This window comes from Aquarana catesbeiana, linkage group LG02, assembly GCF_042186555.1.
Source record: "Aquarana catesbeiana isolate 2022-GZ linkage group LG02, ASM4218655v1, whole genome shotgun sequence".
Taxonomy (NCBI): domain Eukaryota; kingdom Metazoa; phylum Chordata; class Amphibia; order Anura; family Ranidae; genus Aquarana; species Aquarana catesbeiana.
Genome location: NC_133325.1, coordinates 348,841,743 through 348,861,840, shown reverse-complemented (window position 1 = coordinate 348,861,840; position 20,098 = coordinate 348,841,743). Strand labels below are relative to the sequence as shown.

The 20,098-nt window shown below is 36.5% G+C and overlaps 1 protein-coding gene across 4 annotated transcripts in view; it reads right to left on the bottom strand.

Moving 5' to 3' along the window:
* The window catches only part of ALCAM (activated leukocyte cell adhesion molecule), a 175,938-nt gene that overhangs the window by 42,589 nt on the left and 113,251 nt on the right, over positions 1 to 20,098 (bottom strand). For 2 of the 4 annotated variants that reach the window (XM_073614954.1, XM_073614956.1), the window contains exons 7-14: positions 18,217 to 18,344; positions 16,015 to 16,144; positions 12,135 to 12,247; positions 9,720 to 9,852; positions 9,306 to 9,439; positions 7,903 to 8,035; positions 6,684 to 6,722; positions 5,145 to 5,250 (exon numbers count right to left, since the gene is read on the bottom strand). In XM_073614954.1, coding sequence (XP_073471055.1) covers positions 5,145 to 5,250; positions 6,684 to 6,722; positions 7,903 to 8,035; positions 9,306 to 9,439; positions 9,720 to 9,852; positions 12,135 to 12,247; positions 16,015 to 16,144; positions 18,217 to 18,344 — 916 coding nt within the window. The remainder of the gene's footprint in view (positions 1 to 5,144; positions 5,251 to 6,683; positions 6,723 to 7,902; positions 8,036 to 9,305; positions 9,440 to 9,719; positions 9,853 to 12,134; positions 12,248 to 16,014; positions 16,145 to 18,216; positions 18,345 to 20,098) is intronic. The other 2 variants (XM_073614955.1, XM_073614957.1) reach the window with 1 other exon arrangement.

The window sequence follows — 20,098 nt, the reverse complement described above, 5'->3', positions numbered from 1 at the left end:
AGGATGAACAGCTCATTTCAAATCCCCCACAATATTTCAATGGTACTCAAATTAGGGCCTTGATTAGGCCTGTTCATAACCCTAAATTTCATTCCAAATTTTAACTGTGGGCTTTGACTTTATATTGTGTTGAAAATCCATTTCTTGTCCAACTTTTTTTGAACAGATGGTCTTGCATTCTCATAAAGACTTCTATAAGATGCAGAATGAATGGAATCAATGACCACAAGCACTTAAAGTAGCATAACAACCCCAAGTCTTAAGAGTTCCACCACTGTACTTCAAAGTTGGTAAAATGTTCTTCTCTTGAAATGTCTTTGATTTTAGCCAAACATGTCTACTGATAGTGTGGCCAAACAACTCCTTTCAATTCATTAGTCCACAGCACATTGTCTTTGCTTACATTTTCAATGGCAAACTATGGTCTTGCTCTGTTTTTCTGGATAGGAATTACTTTTTCTTGGTACACCTCCATAAATAGGTGCATATTCTTTCTAAATGTAGATGTATGCACTTTGACAACTAAAGTTCCAGAGATTAAGATTTATTTTGTGCTAAATTTCCTAAGATGGACAGTTTTAGACAAATTTGCAGTCATTTGAAAATCTATGCCACTTCCAGATTATTTTTCTTACAGTGGACTCATTGATTTATTGATTTTAAATAATTCAAAATTTCATTGCTTTTAAATAATTTGGTGAAATTTTGAGAAATCATTTTGAACCCCCACCCCCCCCACCCCCTGCATTTCTAGCCACAGCCATTTTGAGTAAGGGCAGATGATTCATGTAGCCTGTACTTTCTGGACTCCATTTTCCCTTACTGTGATGATGCCCTAGAAAATCTTGTGCATGCACAGTACAATATACATGGGCTGTAGGTACACTTTCACAAGATCAGGCATGCAGGCAGGAGGGCATGCTAAGTTGAGAAAGCCCCTCCTCCAGATGAAAGAAAAAACATGTCCATGAAAACCCCTGGGACGTATAACATAATTTTTGCCACAAACCAGTAAGCAACTGAAGAAAAGTAAACAAAATATACCTTGCTATCCATTTACTAAGGCACAATGATTAAAAGTAGATAATTGTTGATTAAGTGAGTTTCACTTTTGAGTATTTTGTGTTTTTATCTGTGAGCACTGTTTGGAGTGCAAATGTCTTCAATAAGTTGAAAAAGTCTACAATTTCCATGGGGTGTACTTACTCATATGACTATATATACTTCACATGACTGTATATCTTTGTTTCACTACTTAGGGAGTCTAACTCTGATATGTGATCAGTACAAGTAATAAAAGTGAAAACTTTAATACAGGGTTGTATCAAGGTTTTTACTTGTATTATGAACACTGATTATTCATTATAGATTGATCAGCTTTATTTGTTGTCTTGACCTACTGAAGTTACGCAATGCATATTTCAGACAGTAAACTGACAGTGCCACTACATCAGCTACAATAAATAGAGAAAATATATATTTATAATATTTGTATATGCAGTGCAGAGGGCCATTTTGCTTTCCATACTACTGGGATGGTCTCTATAATGCCACAAAATATCTGCTACAAATAGAGTTGTGCATCCTATCACTCCTTTATCTTGCCTGAGTCATTGCATAGAACTACAGCTGAAAGAACTGAAGAAAAATAACTACAACATAACTGCTAGCAAAGGCAAAAATACAACTTAGGAAACATTATTTAACATAGCATTAGAAAAAAAACATTGTTCTAACGGCAACATTGTTGCTTAGGTTATCAATAGATTACATCTTTTACCTATATACGTTAAGTTGTGTAAAAATATCCAACCCTATTAATGCACAACAGCACACACAAAGCTACTTAGGCGCCTGTTCAACATTTGCATGAACGTATTTAAATACCAAATAAACACTACACTTATCTGACTGTCAAACAGTGTATACAGCCGTGTAAAACATAAAAATACATCAAACAGAAGCACAATGAATGTAGAATAAATCCTACATTTTACATATACAGACCACCATAAATAGCTATGTTGTGTATGTCTTACAGACAAAGCATAAATCAAAGCTGTACTTTAACTGCAGGAAGCGCCTTGTGTATGATATGATGAAACAATAAGTGTCTGGCAGGTGGTCAAAAGATCTACTACTTTACATCCACACAATATACCCACACATACAGATTCAGAAATATAGCTTTTGTTTAGTGAAGTCTTCAATTCCAGACCATGTAACTACATTATAGGCTGATTTGAATGTCTAGGATTTCTAAACAAATGTTAAGATTAAGTAAATAAAATTCCATACAGATCTTTGATTATTAAAGAAGCTCATTCTGCATAATAAACAGATCACCAGATACTAAAAAATACCATGTAAATGCTTGAAATGATGCACACACTTTTGGAGGATAGAGATAGGTTAGAGACATAAATACCATAATTCAAATGCAATATTACCAAACATGATGGTAAAATGAGACAACACCAGCTTGGATGCAAATTGCGGCAATAATCCAGTTGAAAATTATAGACCAGATTTGCCCATTTAAGGCGTACATTGTAGCGTGGTTGTATGGTGACCACATCTGCCTGTGTGATTTGATCACTTCTAATACTATATACAAGATTAGGTATTAACTTAACTTACTTCCAGAACCAAATATATGTAGCTACACCATACAGTATTAGGCCGTGTCAATATAACAGAAATAGGGATAAGTTGATATCAGAACTGCATCTGATGTCAGAATCTCAGAACTGTATATCTTCCTTTGTCTGTGTTTCTTTCTTTGTGCTCCAATATTCTCCCAATAACAAAAAACATACTGGTAGCTCATTGTGTTACACTACAAAATTGTACCCTACTCAATGGGTATGATTATAGAAGGGTCAATAGACTTTAAGCAATCTACAAACTTTGCTTCCATACATGAATTAATAAAACAAATGCACAGTGTAAAACAGTATCAAGGCAAAAAATTAATGTAGAGAACAAACATAAAAGTAACGCTTAAACTTGCTATTAACTTTAATGTTGTGTTCCCTTATTGGTGGGTAAAGGAAGGAAAGAATCAAACCAAGCCACATGGCATCTTTAGTCTATAAGCTAGCTACAACCTGAAAGCAAAACTTTCAGTTTAAAAGTTAAACGAGAAAGCTACTGAACCTAAAGTACAACTAAAGGGAAAACTTTTTTTTTTGCTTTTAATTTTGGATAGGGTGGAGATGAATTAAAAAAAAACTGTTGGCTTCTTATTGATTTTTGTTCCCCCCATTAGGGAGATTCCCCCTCTCTATGTATCCGTTAATCATCATCATTAAAAGTGGAAGTAAAAGGAAATCCCAAATTTTGGGTTGTCCCCAGAAAAGTAACAGATAGGAAATGTTCCAATAGGGACACTTACTTTGCAGGGATTTCCTCTCACTTCCTGTTGTGGCTATAGGACAAGAAGCAAAGGGAAATCTCCCCAATGGGACACAGATGGCAGAAAATAAACTGACTCTCCCTTACTCTATCCAAAATAAAAAATAAAAGTTTTGCCCTAACTTCATAATAACTGCCAACCTGAAGGGTCCAGAATCTGTTATCTATCAACTGGGCATTTGTGTTTTAACACATTAAAAATAGATCTTATCTGATCTAATATTTTGAATGCAAAAAAACACAAACAATGACCACAGTAACAGTAGTTGATACTTGAAACAGACTTCCTGCAAAGGTAGAGAGCTAGTCAACAGTAAGTGAATACAAACATGCTTGGGACAAACATAGGCATACTCAGGCATAAAGGTTAACAATGAAATTAAAATGTAAACAGAACATATAATATTACAAGAAATCCTTTGTCTATCACTTTAAATTTGTTCCTGAACTGTGACAACGTATTTATTAGTGCAGCTGCTCACATTTATTTAATGTGTCCTCACATGTGTAAGCAAACTAGGTATGTTTTAAATGTGGCGCTTGCTATGTGATATGTGAATAAATTAAATGAAATCTATTCATGCTTAATCACTTGCGGACCACCCACCGTACATTTACTGCGGCAGGGCGGCCGCTCGGTGCCAGATCATGTACCTAGTAAGTGATCTGACACTTACGGGTCTGGGGCACGCTCGCGTCCGGCGGCCCGCTCCCGTTGTGATTCTACATAGCGGGAGCTGATCGACGGGTACAGCGGACTCGATGTCCACCGGGACCTGCCGATGCTTCGGTACACAGGCGGAACGGCAGTCTGCCTATGTAAACAAGGCAGATTGCCATTCTGTGAGTACAGAAGGCATGGATCCTGTGTTCCTGTAAAGCAGGAACACTGATCCATGCCTTTCACTAGTAAAAGTGCCTCCCACACTACACTTAATTAAAGGCAAGGCACACGGTTAACCCTTTGATCGCCCCTGATGTTAACCCTTCCCAGCCAGTGTCATTAATACAGTGACCATGCCTATTTTTTTAGCACTGATCACTGTATTAGCATCACTGGTCCCGAAAAAGTGTCAAAAGTGTCAGTTAGTGTCTGATTTGTCCACCGTAATATCACAGTCCCGCTATAAGTCGCTGATTGCCACCATTACTAGTAAAAAATTTTTTTAAAACATCCCATAGTTTGTAGACACTATAACTTTTGCGCAAACCAATCAATATACGCATTTTTTTTATTGGATGTGTTTTATAGCAGAAAGTAAAAGATATATATATATATATATATATATATATATATATATATATATATTTAGTGTCTGTCTATTTTTGTTTATAGCAGAAAAAAAAAAACCCTGCAGAGGTGATCAAATACCACCAAAAGAAAGCTCTATTTGTGGGGAAAAAAATTATATAAATTTTATTTGGGTACAGTGTAACACGGCCGCGCAATTGCTAGTTAAAGTAATGCAGTGCCATATCTAAAAAATGGCCAGGTCACGCAGGGGGGTAAATCTTCTGGAGGTCAAGTGGTAATAAATTCTTCTTATAAACTATTATTTATTATTTATAATAAGAATTGATTAAGCACAAATAGACATATATATTGACATATCACATAGCAAGCACCACAGTAGAACATAACATTTACCTTCCTTGTACCCTCTCATAAGTCATTTTAAATAGAAAACCAAAAAAAAAGAAATAATAAAAAGTACATTTCAACCTACCCTGATTTCTTAATGTATAACCAGTAGGCTAATCCAGCAACCAATGCAGCAAGTAGAAGACCAACAACAATTCCCACAATGAGTTTTGCATGGTCATTATTGTCACCTAGGAATGTGGTTTTCAGGAAAAAAAGCAAAACAAAAAAACTCTTAATTAATTTGCATTCAGTTGCAGCTATTATCAAGGTATGTGTTGCAAAATATATGACAAATACTGTACAGAACATTAAACAGTGCAGCATAACCACTGCTGGATTCATCCACATAAAACATGAGATACAGGGGTGATTTTAACACAAGCTCTCAAACATTGTGTCATCCATATAAAGTTTTCACAGACACATACTTACTGTTTTTTCCCCACACACCATAAACTATTTAGTATGCACAGAGTTACAGTATATATCATAGTCGCAATTACCAAAGCAAATTTCTTCCCAAACAGAAGATTGCTGGCTATATAAGATATCTTATTTTGAGCTAGGAGAACAAGAAGTTAGGAATTAAAGTGCAGCAGAAAGATAGTCCCCTATATGGAACTTTTGCTGTGCAAAAGTACGAGGATATTAAGAAAAGAACACCACTGAAAGAAACCATGGTGACCTTTCAGATGCTACAGTTGATATACCACATATACATATAAAAAGATTTTCTAAAATATCCTTTTTATTGTACAAAACCATATAAAAGTCTCTCAAACAAGGAAGGAGCAGGTCCCCAAATGTTTTGGGGACCAGCCCCTTCCTTGTTTGAGGGGCTTTTGTGGTACTTGCTGGATGTGATCAATACACTGCCATTGACCTCCACTTCAAATGCCACCCTTTAATGCAAAGGCAGAATTCATTTTTGTGTAACTTGTGAACTGACACTGATATACAAAGACGTGGAAGATCTCATATGAGGGAAGTTCTTTACCAACAGATCTATCTGAGCATATATAAGCCAAATCCAGCTGTGTGTCGCATCACCCTACTTTCTCCTTTTGCGCTGAAACAAGGTTGATTGACTCATACACAGTCATACACACTATAAAAAAAAATATACATACACAAAGTATATATACTGTATATGCTCTCCACAGATCTGGTTAATATGTAAAATGCTACCCATAAACCATCACTGGAATAAGCTTCTAACAAAATGAATGACCTCATCTGTATGGATATATATGAACAACACCGAATAGGTAGGGTACTTTCCTATCTAGAACCCTTTGTAACTACAAACACTGTATCAAATTATAATATTGGTGGATAAATATATAGCCCTTGTTTGTATTTATTTATAAGTATGTGTATAATGAAAAGGAATTTTTAGTAAAACCTTTTTTGTATATATGCGGTATATCAATTATAGCACCTGAAAAGTCCCAGCAGTTTCTTTCTTTCATTAGTGTTATATATAATTAGGGATGCGGTGCAGAGACAATCTGCCAGTTTGAAAACATAACTAACTGAAGGATTTTAAGGAAAGGTATATTAGGAAAAAGGGAACTACAAAGGCTGTGAAGAGAAGACCTTACTCTACTACTATACTTACCACTGCTATCAACACGATCATCTGATTCTGGAAAGCTGACTGAAATGAAAAATTGAGAGGTGAAATTAAAAAAACTATTGCTGATAATCTAAGAAAGTCACCTTCACCACCATAATGTGCTTTAATCTGCAACAGTAAAATGACATCCCTTAGTGCAAGTAAAAAGAGAAAATCTTTCACTTTTTCACTCATCTAAAATGTAACTGACTCAGTTAAGATTCTTAACAGAATCCTCCTCTATATATGATGACAAGGTTAATACAGACAAAGGAGAACAGCATAGTATTAATTCCCAGTTCGCGGCTAACACTAAAGAACTGTTTTAAATCAGACGGATTAGTCAAGATCTTCATACCTAATAAAGGATCTTCAACCATAATATTCATGCATGTTCAGAGGCCTATTGGCTCTTTCTGCAGCAATTTAACTCTGGCCAAAGCTGCCATACTAATTTTTGCTCCAACCTTCCATCCATACGCACCATGCTACACAACATATATCAGACTATGGTATAATGGAAAAAATACTTTCTAAAAAGAATCCCAGCTCATACCATATTGATTTAATATAGTTTAAAATATACTATATTGCTCATTTTAAATACAATATTCTATTTATATAATGTAAAGCCTAGATTACAATTACCTTAAATCTGAACTATAAGGAGAAAGAAGATGAATTACACACCAGGAACTAATTTGTTATTGTTATCTGTAGTCTTAGGACAGACCCTAATTCAGTTTTGTCAGCACTGTGCCATATGAACTGATATAGATAAAATTGCTAGATTTAAAAGTAATTTACGCCTCCTAACATACTGAGTAATGGTCTAAAAGAAATCCCTAAACAGAAACATGCTTAATAGCAGGGAAAATCAGCTACTGACGGCCTATGGTGTGTCTTAGCAAAGGTACTTGCAAACCTGCAGGGCAAATAAACTGCGAGCCAATAAGGGTGGCTCAGGTGAGGCAAATGATAGCATGAAAACCTGAATCTTGTAGAAACTGCTATCTTTAACTTTATTTTTAAGAGGCTCAGAGTGGGATTGGGTGAATTTCTAGGTAAAGTAGAAGTCCCATTTAAGTGCACGTGTGGTAACATTTACATTATGGAAATAAAACATTTACTACAAAGAAATATGAATGAATACTTTGATTGGCAAAATGACAAACATGAAACAAGGACAAGAATTACACAGCAAGGCCTTTTCAGTACTTACTAGCAGAGACATTTAATGAATGGACCTCCCGCCCCAATTTGTTTTCAGCACTGCAGATAATAGTGACATTCTCTTCTGGGGAAATGATAATTTTAGCAGAATATTTTCCATTACTTAACATAGTCTCTTCAGTCTGTAATAAAAGAAATACAGTAAAGTCAGTTCTTGCTTTCTCGGCAAATGGTTCACAATAGATTAAATACAGTGACAGATAAAGCCTCATAAAAGCTATTGCATGTGTGAATCTTGGTCATTCCATCAGTGCAGCAGCTATAACTTGTGTTACATTCACACTGCAGTTTTCACTTCCCAATAAACATAATAGAGGATAAGCCAATTAGAGTAATTTAAGGGCATTGCAGTATTTATATTGGACCTATATAAAGGGAACTTGAAAGGGGTCACTCATGATTCTAACCTTTGTTTTACATTACATTTTTTAATGGAGCAGAAAATTCAACTGACATGCAATTAGCTTAAAAATACTACATTCATAACAGGAGTTTACTTTCTTTCCAATGGGTAGTAAAATACTTAAGACATTCTTTATTGTACACAAAGGCTGTCAGGCCTTCATTTACACACTAAAAAGATTTATTCCATTTTTTAATTCAGATAAACAACATATTGAAGAGCTTTATGGATGCTAAAGCGTAATTTCCAACATAAATAATAGCAATAATAAAAAAAAATTATATGAATCTGTAATTATTAAAGCAACGGAATAAACAAAAAATTAGGAATCAAAGGAATGTAACTTTCCCCTATGTTGCCATGATAAAAACACAACTATTTAACCAATTAACCATGTATAAACTTTAAGAGCTATAGTCAGCAAATAAATGCATATTTACAATCCAGAAATGGGGAACATGCACATTGAAAGTCCAACTTCGGCAGCATTAATGCACCCACGCTGCATTAACACTATATTCCTTCCTCTCTCAGAAGCCAGAATGCTCTTCTGCTGTCCAACACTCCTAAATATGGGACGGTCCTCAGTGACCTCCCATACAATACAGGATTGACGATCATGCATTGTATGTGATGGTTTAGAGAGCTACAATTGTCCAGGCAGAGAAGGCAAGCGGCTTTAGGTAATGATCACACAAAAAGAAGGAAGCCCTGAGGGTGCAAGGAAAAGGTTATTTGCACTTATTCCCCCCCCCCCCCCCCCGAAGCATTACAAAAGCAACCTATGCAATGCAGGTGGTGGTGGTGGTGGTGGGGGGGGGGTAGGTACATGTTTACATTTAAAAGAAGCTTGGAGTTGGGCTTTAGGGGTGCCATTCAACAGATCTGTATACAGAAATGTGCTTGACAGATTTTAAACAAAAGACTTTAAGGTGAAATGTAAATGCAAAAATGTGTCTGTATACTATAACAGGTAAAAAAACACTTACTTTGTTCAAGTATAAATCATTGCCCAATCGGCTGCATTGCACTTCAGGCTTTGGATAGCCATCTACCTCATACAGGATTGTTTTCGACCTTCCATCAGCATTTGTCTTTTTTGAGAGTTTAATCCGTGGTTTTCCTAAAAGGGGCAAATCAAATTATGCATTAACAGTAAAATATATTCACTGAGGAAATATATTAGCTATAAATACAAACAATTGCACATATATAGGTGACCATATTGTGCCTTGATAAGAAGATCAGGGCCGGTGCTAGACCATTTTGCACCCTGGGCAAGACCAGCTACCTGCACCCCACCCCAAAAAAATAAAGGTGCCTGTGCAGGGATGACTTCTCACCTCCTTGCCAACATTAGCTCCGTGTGGCGACACTGTATTTTAGCAATGAAGTTTACCAACCTTCTACAGTAAGGCTTAGTGTCTTTTTTCTTCTCAGACCATCAACTTCCAGAAGGCTGGTCTCACATTCATAAACACCTGAATCTCTGTATTGTAAATTTGAGAATGATGGCTGTGCAAGGATTTTTTGGTTCTGTCAAAAAAAGAAAAATGCCAGTTTAGCTCTGGTTTACAATATTTGTTAGGCTAATAAATAATAACAGATATAAATGGCAACCAAAATAAAGAATTAATAGTCAATACACTGTTCCCTTTATGAGAGCTACAAATAGACAGGGGATTTAGATTATTTCAGCAAAAAAAAAAAAAGAAAACCTTTAAAGACTGGAGCAGAGAAGATGTGGTAGACAGAGGTCTAACTGCAATTTTTTGGTTCCTTAACAATTGTATATATTAGTGAAATTCTGTGAGGGGGTTTTCCCATTCCAGCCATATACTTAATTACACTCTCCAGCAGTTTAAAGCCCCGTACACACGATCGGATTTTCCGACAACAAAACCGTGGATTTTTTTCCGAAGGATGTTGGCTCAAACTTGTCTTGCATACACATGGTCACACAAATGTTGGCCAAAAAATTTGAACATGAGAACGCGGTGACATACAAGACGTACGACAAGCTGAAAAAAAGGAAGTTCAATAGCCAGTGCGGCTCCTTCTGCTTGATTCAGAGCATGTGTGAACTTTTGTGCGACGGACTTGTGTACACACGATCGAACTTTCTGACAACAAATTTTGTTGTTGGAAAATTTGAGAACCTGCTCTCATACATTTGTGTGCAGAAATTCTGACAGCAAATGTTTGATGGAGCATACACACGGTCGGACTTTCCGACAACAAGCTCACAACGAACATTTCCCGTCAGAAAATCCGACCGTGTGTACACGGCTTAACTGTACTTTTATAAGAACACTGGCTTTTCTATGAAAATTTCAAGTTTCAAAATGCAGGCTTTACTGTCTCAACACACTAATATCACTGTGCAAAATTGCTTTAGGAGTGGCAATAGACCTGCACTAATTTGCGAGATATATTAATTGTTGCCTAATCCAGGAAATATAACAGATCTGCAGTCTTGCAATTCTATATAAGCCGCACTTATTAAACCGAAAGTGTAGCGGGGGTATAGGAGTACAACTTGCCAGCAAGTGAAGGCTATACCTTTCTAGTAATAAAAGTCCTCATTTAAATCTTAATATATGCCATTTTCTGCATTAGCATTACATGTTTTGAAGTCTAGCCAATGGATGGTAGGCAGAATAATGCTTCTAAGCATTTAACCACTTGCTACCCCGCCCACCGTCAAATGATGTCCACAGGAGGGATCTCCCATCCTGGGCGGGTGTCATATGACGTTCTGGGCTTCTGGCTGTCTAGGGGGCGCACGCGTGTCACTCGGGAGCCGATGCATGTGCCCGGTGGCCGCGATGTCCGCCGGGCACCCGTGATTACCGGTAACAGAGCCGGGACGTGGATCTGTGTGTTTAAACACACAGATCCACGTCCTGTCAGGAGACCGATCATGTGTTCCCAGTACAGAGGAACACTGATCGGACTCCTCCCCTTATAAGTCCCCTCCCCCTACAGTTAGAATCACTCCCTAGGTAACACATTTAACCCCTTGATCGCCCCTTAGTGTTAACCCCTTCCCTGCCAGTGACATTTATACAGTAATTAGTGCATTTTTATAGCACTGATCGCTGTATAAATGTGAATGGTCCCAAAATAGTGTTAAACGTGTCCGATGTGTCCGCCACAATGTCACAGTCACGATAAAAATCACAGAACGCCATTACTTTAATTTGCGTAGAGTGTTGCATGACCGCACATTTGTCATTAAAAATGCGACAGTGCTGAAAACTGAAAATTGGCCTGGGCAGGAAGGGGGTGAAAATGCCCTGTATTGAAGTGGTTAAGCTATGTTCAGCTTTCTGCTGGGAAAAAAGTGCACATAATGAATTATAGCAGTCTATCACAAATCAAACATGCTTAAAGCACTGCTTCCTAAAGTTTGGGGTATGTACCACTAACAGAAATTGCTCTCACTGTAAGTGGTTCTGAAAACCAAAATTGCCTTATATGAGAATATGCTCATTTCCAATTGCAAATAATGGAAGAGGCATGTCAGTTTAATATGCGAACTGAAACTGCTCCCATGGGTATGAGCTTGTGTAGACATTCCGAGATGATGGTGCCCTGATAAAATACACTAGTATAGTTAACTCTAAAGAACCGCAAAAGAGTAGCACACAACATTTGGGAAACCTTGGCTTACAGAAATTAGTTTTCATCAATCTAACTACACTCTGATACTAAAACATTTTGGGTGGGATGATGACAAAACCTTGCATTATGTTTTATGCCAAAGGACTGCGTACAGTTAAAAAAGAAAACAAAAGAAAGAAAACCAAGCTTACCTTCATCCACGTGACTGAAACATTTTTACTAGCAGAAGGAATGCATGAAACAGAAAGACTGTCTCCAACTTGTTTAGTTATTTCTCCACTGGGTGTAAGTGACAAATCCAAATCTGAAACAAGGGAAAAAAAATGAATTAAAAAAATTAAATATATATTCCAAAAAAAAAATAGCAAATTTGCACTTATTTAAAATAACCAGGTTTTATTTTTTTCAACAAATCTAAAAACAGTAAAAATATCCAAAAGCAAAGCATGACAGGAACTTTGAAGACCTACATCATACAATTTTTATACAAGAAATTATATTCTGAAATTCTACTGCTAGTGGATAGATCTTATGTGAGCTTGTTATATGGGTATCTAAGAAAAGCACACTGTCATTCTGAGGTGTGTTCTGTCTTTGGCTGACTGTCATGTTTATTAATGGAATGAATTTAGAAACAGTCATGGGAGTGGATTTACCCTGCCCTACATCTATATTCTTTGTAATTGATGTGCTTGCCATAAAAGGCTAGGTATATAAAAGGGCTGTCCGGTCTGATGCTCAGAGTTTCAGGTCACTGCCTTTCTTTGTGTCAATCACAAAAGACAGACTACATTTTATACTGCATACATCTTCTAGTTGCCAAAGCTTTCTCCTTCCTTCCTTGTAACTCTTACTTTAGCTGACTAGCAAATACAAGTCTGCTTTTTTTCAGTTATTTAACCTAATTAAGGCGTTTTATATTTTCCTAAATCACAATAGCTGTGCTTAAAGTATGCAACAAGTGATACTAGGTAAAAGGTATGCTGCGCTCACAACTGGACTTAGGTAGAGTAATAGTGAAAAGAATTGTGCAGTATACGAAAACAACCAGACTTTTTGTAAAATCAAATCAAAATATAATTTCCCACAGACTGGAAATCATAAGAGCATATTTTATAACTACAAAACAAATTTAATTATTTTTTAAAATACTTTTTTCCGACTGATTTTGTGTTTTCCTCTTTCTTAAGTATGCAGCAAACAAAAAATCCAAGCTGCGCAGGTATTCCTAACTGCTACAATCATAATAGCATCTTCAGTACACAATGACTTATATTCTAGATTACAGCCTACAAGATGTCTAACAGATAGGGAACAACTTGCTTATACAAGCTGAAGATAGCATCAGTTATGGAGCACTAAATACTATTTCATGTTCTAAAAGAGCAAAGCCTCCAGTTTCCAGACATTTAGCCCATTTTCAAAATGGAAAGCAAGCTTTTACATTCATATGTTACTTTACTTTCCAAGCACAAATAATCTCAGCATTTTATGAGCTGAATGAAGTAAACTGTATTCACATTTGTGCAGATTTTTTTTTTTTTAACTAGGAAGCATCCTATACCTAAAATGTCATACATTTGAATTTATTTTGTATGTCTCCAGTGTAGGATTTAGCAGGACTGATTTAAATCTGGTTTTTGTTCTTTCAAAATCTATATTGTATTGAAGTAATCTGTTCCAATATGACATCTAATCATGATTCAGCATGTTAAAGTGTGTATGTACTATAATAATTTAATATTGGAAGACGACCTAAGCATACCTTTTATAAAACCTGAATGATATTTCCCTGTCTACATGAATCTTCTTCCCATTTTTTTTTTACCAATAGAGGATGCTTGACTGGAAAGGGGGTTAATAAAAGTACCTATAGGTCAGACTATTGATTGCTCTATGACATATATGCTTGGCTTAGCTGAGCATACACATTTATGTCTGTATGTATGGGAGAAAAGCATCAAAGGGGAGAAAGCTCTAGATTCTTTAGCTGCGGCATAAACATTTTTTAAATTATTGTATCTCCCTGGAAAACAATTTATCCACAACTGCTATAGACATGAGATGGTTGACTGATCGAGTGCAGTCTTTGGAAACAAATTTCAAGTTTTGTCAACCACATCGAGTGAAGGTCAAATGTCTATGTGTTACAAGATGATAACAATGGCATGCCATCAGCCAAGACTATTTTGGGAAATAGAGATTGGGATGGGTTAGAAAGCCTCATCCATTCATTATTTTCTCACTTATAAGCGGACATCGCATGTGTTCTGCAGCATATGTTGTTGCATCTCACCATAGGCCACAATCACCCTAGGAAACCATTCTTTTTTTAGGGACTAGTCCATAAACAGATGCCAGAAACCTTCTACTCTTTATTGACTTTTTAGCATTGACAGATTTTTGATGATAACCCTATTTGTATTTTTAGCTTCAATGGCAGTCGAGAGAATAAGAGGCAATTTGTGAACCGTGTGTGCTTTATCTGTAGCTTGGCTTTAAGGACTCTTTCAGATTAAATTTATATCAATAAAAGTTGCATGGGCTTACTATAGATTAATCCACTCTGTACGCTGTAAATATGTAGCTGCAAATTAGGAGTACAAAATATTTTATTCACACAGCCTAAAGGTAAAAAGTTAAAGATCAAAAACAGTGTTCCATGTGCTATGGGTCAGCAATGTGTAACAAATCAGAGCTAAGCACTAGGGTTTTAATTACTATATAAAAACGGTCAATTCACCACCTAGTTTGTCTATGTTGATGGTATATAAAAAAGAGCAACAGGTCTTATAGGGGGAAAACCAAAACCACCCTGAATGTTGAATGTAAAAACAGATACCTTCCTAGGCTCTTATTTTTTATTTTATTCTTTGCACATTCACAAGCTTTTATTTATGAGACTAACATAAAGAAAACATAACAAATACAAAAACATATTTTATGTTCATATATTGCATTGTACTTTTTTAATAGTTACATTATTTGCTCTGTAAAATTGCTTTTACATAAGCTTTAAAAGGCAGTTCATCTACTGAAACCTTTTTATTTTTATCAGTTCCAATTATCTTTTTATCCAAACCACAAAGAAATACTGGACAGCAAGAAAGAGATCACTCTAATTTTTAATCAATGATCATGTAGGACTTTGAACAATTAAATTACTGTCTTGATTAATGCTTTGCTTGGTTTCTTGTTCGACCATTCCTCTCCAGCCTAATCATTCCAATTTTAGGAGCTCCACTGGTTAGGTTTCCATTTTTTTTTTTGTTTAGTGGCCTGCACATCTTCCACAAACTTTATGAGGATATTCCACCCTGCTAGATTTTTAAGTCAACTTTTTATTTTACAAAATAGAAAAGAAATGGAAGCACCCACAACTTCAGGTTGGGAATGGAGTCAGGAATTCCCAAGGAATGTAAAATGGCAGCATTTGGCTCAATTCACCAGACACTGACTATGACTTATACATGATGTCAAGATGGAATAACTCTTGAAATCAATATGATACAAATAAAGTGTAGCCTGGCCCTTAATATTACAATCAATACAGTGAGCAAAACATGCTATGTTAAAATATAAAGTAAAAGCCCTGCGCCCTTATCAACTATTAGAAAGATGGCAACGTTATTTACTGTAAATATTAAAATCCATAGCTAGCCCGCAACTGAGCATTACAAATTAAACAAAGATATTTTCACAATAAAACAAAACTAATTCATTTGCATCTGAGATATTTAGATTTCAAGCACAAATAACATTTACATTAATTAAAAAATAAATTTTTAACATACATAAGAAAATATAGCCCTTAATAAGCCATATTTTAGTTAAAATTCATTCATGCTGTACCTGTATGTAAATAAATATAATGATAGAAAGGAAAACCCATAACATCTGCCCACTTAAGACCATAAAGCTGACCTCAGTATTTACTTACTTTAGAAATAATAATTAACAAATCAAAATCAAATAAACCCATGTATTTCAATTACCTAGAAGCCAAACAGTAAAACTTTAAGCAAATGGCAAACCAATGTGAGGTCTGAAATAAAATAGAAGTTTACTTACAATGTACTGTTACCATTGTTGAAGCAATCATGATTTTATTTAACAAAGAACATTTATAATCTCCAGTTGCATTTCTTTTTATGTCAGTTATATGGTAGGCACTTGAACTACGTATCCCCTCTTCCTGACCCTAGAAAAAAACAACAAACGTCATTACATATATGTAAATTAGTTAAGGAAAAGAATTAGCCTAAAGGGAAAAAATTACTTTAACATGGACTTAAAACTTGAAGATTAAGCTTAAAACTTGAAGATTTATGTTTTAGGGAACATCTAGAAATGTTAAATGCGACTAAGCAGTTTCCTGACAAAATCCTCCTAAGAAAACTCCTGTGCCTTAAGCCCTGTAGCTGTACAGTATATCAGCAGTGTGAGGCACTGCTGCACCTCATTATTAGTCTCTTGGTATTTGGTAATATCATTACAGCGCTGCTCATTGTTCTCCTTGTTACAGAAGAAACTATTGCCTGTTACACACATTTATTTCTATCTATTCAAACCAGTGGGCTGTGTTCTGACAAGGGGACCAATTTGCCACGGGCTGCAAACGCTGATCAGATGCCGATTGGCTGCTGGTTTTCCAGAGCATGCTCATTCGACAGAAGCCAGTTGTGTGATTGGCTTCTGTCGGACAAGGAGCTGTACATATGGGTCGAATGTTGGCCAGTTTCTACTATGCCGGCTAATTTCTGCTGATATTCAGCTTTAGTCCAGTAGCCTGCAGTGCAACAATTTCCTTTCTTCTTTTTCATTTTTTGTGCAGCATTTGTGATTTCTCTGCTGCTTTTTGAACATACCTTATCCAGTCCTCATGGGGACCACTCTGACATGAGGAAGCAAACCTCTTACTCACAGAGAGACAGAGCAAAACGCATTTAACGTGCATTTTTGATGCGCATCATTTGAAGTTAATGGAGCCAAACATGCACATTTTCGTACTGAAAAAAAAAGTCTGTACTTTTTACAAGACACACAGAAGAGAAACACGCAGCCTTAAACCACCCCCTTTTTAAAAGAAATGTAATCCTCTTGCACAGGTGTGAACAGGGATCAATGGGGAAAAGACCATCTGCAGAGAAACCAGAGACAGTACTGGTGAGTAGTACCGTAATTTGTCTTTTGTTTGCCTTTTTTGGACACACCTGCCATAGTTTACATCATCTTATTTTTTTTTAAATGGATGAGCTTAGTGTAAACCTTATTATTGAATGTTAGTTTTAAATTGATTGTAAAGTCTTGTTTTTTTCCCTATAAAATAATAAACACGTTATACTTACCTGCTCTGTTGCAGTGGATTTGCACAAAGCAGCCCGGATCCTCCTCTTCTCGGGTCCCTCTTCTGTGATCCTGTTCAGTACCCCCACAGCAATCAGCTATTCAAGGCCATAGTACTCTCTCGTGTGCAAGATGGCATTTCTACTACATTCTAAAGTGAAGCAACAAATGCCATGTGCAGTGAGGGCATCCCCAGACTAGATTTTACAGAGGTCCATTCACACAGCAGCCTGTGATAGTATAGGCATATTTACACTACAGCTGGAGGATAAATGGGCCAATGTCACATCCAGTCAAAGAGTGTGGTGTGTGATGACGGTTACAAGGATGAAGCAGGATGCCATGCTAACAAGTCCAAAATATCCTACATTCCATTTAACTGCACATGTGGCTGGTACCCTCTCTTCCCTGTTGCAATAAACCATGAATGTTAAAATGTTAGTGGTATATTCATAAAATTAGGACAACAATGAATGAAGAGATTCATCCACAGACAATTTTTCTTTTCATTTCTCTCCCTATTCAATATTTGTTTCATAGAAATCACAGCACATTTACCACTTAGCATTATTTTTCCTATAAACATCCATAGCTCGCCTCATTTTCATTTTCCCTCCTACTTTTAGATCAATAATGATATAAATGTATGATGTAAAAAAATAAATCCCATTTACATCATACCAGTATTACACAGTTTTAGAATAAAAAACTGGTGTACAGAATAAATAGTTAAAATTCCTTTGCAACAGGCTCTCATTCCTTCTATCCAAATACTATAAAGGGGCTGTTAGAAATCCAAGTACACCACTTGGCAGTGTTGATAACATATTTTGTAAAAGGCCTATGTGAACAGAAGTAAATACTGTACACTTTTTACATCTAAATGCTAAAACGATAACAAACAGACAAAGAAAGAGAAAAACTTACTGGAAGGTAAAACAAAAATTCCTCCGGAGGCGGATTGCCATTCCCTATACATTTCAGTGTGATGTTATCTCCCTCTTTTATTGTCTTTTTGGGGGACTGTACATGAATTGTCACCTTCTCTGTAGGATCTGAGAAATGAATGGACATGTTAAAACAAATTTATCACACACAATATACAATTTAAATGACTGATTTATATATTATTTTTGCATAAAGAATGGGAAGGTAATTGTTTAATATATCTTTTAAACCTGGATTAAAGTTAATGTTTACCTCAGTTCTGGTTCACATTGATGCAATTTGACATGTCAAATTGCATGCCAAATCGGCGGCTATTGCCTGCAATAAAACCGTCTAAATCATTGCGACGCTGACTTTGAGGCGCCGCACCAATTACCAAAAGTAGTTTTTTACTACTTTTGGCGATTTCAGGTGCAATTTCAATAGACATCTGTGCAGGAAAGCAATCGTCGGACTGACAAGCGGGAATGAAATTGTGCGAGTTCAGCTGAACTCGCGCGATTTCAATCCCGCAGCCGCGTGAACCGGGGTTTATACACAGAAAACATTTCCTTATTAAAAGGTAACAAACATGCTAGTGATTAAAAAACAAAACAAAAAAAAAAAAAAACACAGAAATCCAGCTGGACTCACTATCTTTTAATTACTACCTGCTGTATTTCATCTTCTCAGACTGTTGCTGTGAGATTACCCCAAGCAAAAAGTCATTACATGGCCAAGAAAAAGGGCCAATTGATGCACACTCTATAATGGTTATTTTAAGAAATCTTGATATCAGAGTTTCCTATTGGTATAGGAAACCAGAGGTTGAATAGAAAAATAGAAATATCTGTTCTGGGTGGCCTTACTCTTTAATATTTGTAGAGTGCAATGCATTAAGTTTCAGATTTAAACATACAGTGTATCCGGAAAGTATTCAAAGAGCTTCACTTTTTTCCACATTTTGTTATGTTACTGCCTTATTCCAAAATGGATTAAATTCATTATTTTCTTCATAATTCTAAAAACAATAACCCATAATGACAACATGAAAGAAATTTGTAAGATAAGAAAAATAAAAAGCAAAAAAAAAAAAATCACATGTGCATAAGTATTCACAGCCTTTGCTCAATACTTTGTTGAAGCACCTTTGACACCAATTACAGCCTCAAGTCTTTTTGAGTATGATACTACAAGCTTGGCATACCAATTTTTTGGGCAGTTTATCTGGCAGGACCTCTCAAGCACCGTCAGTGCACAGCCATTTTCAGATCTCTCTAGAGATGTTCAATCAGGTTCAAGTCTCAAGGACATTCACAGAGTTGCCCCGTAGCCACTCCTTTGTTAACGTGGCTGTGTGCTTAGGGTCGTTGTTCTGTTGGAAGATGAACCTTCGCTCCAGTCTGAGGTCCAGAGCGTTCTGGAGCACACTTTCATCAAGGATGTCTCTATACATTGCTGCACTCATCTTTATATCAGTCCTGACTAGTCTTCTAGTTCCTGCCACTGAGAAACATCCCCACAGCATGATGCTGCCACCACCATGCTTCCCTGTAGGGATGGTTTTGACCAGGTAATGAGCAGTGTCTGATTTCCTCCAGACATGATGCTTGCCACTCAGGCCAAAGAGTTCAATCCTTGTTTCATCAGATCAGAGAATTTTGTTTCTCATGGTCTGAAAAGTCCTTCAGGGGCCTTTTGACAAACTTCAGGTGGGCTGTCATGTGCCTTTTACTGAGGAGTGGGTTCCGTCTGGCCACTCTACCATACAGGTCTGATTAGTGGAGTGCTGCAGAGATGGTATAAACGCTGGAGCTCTGTCAGTGACCATCAGGTTCTTGGTCACCTCCCTGACTTAGGAAGGCTCTTGTCCCCTGATTGC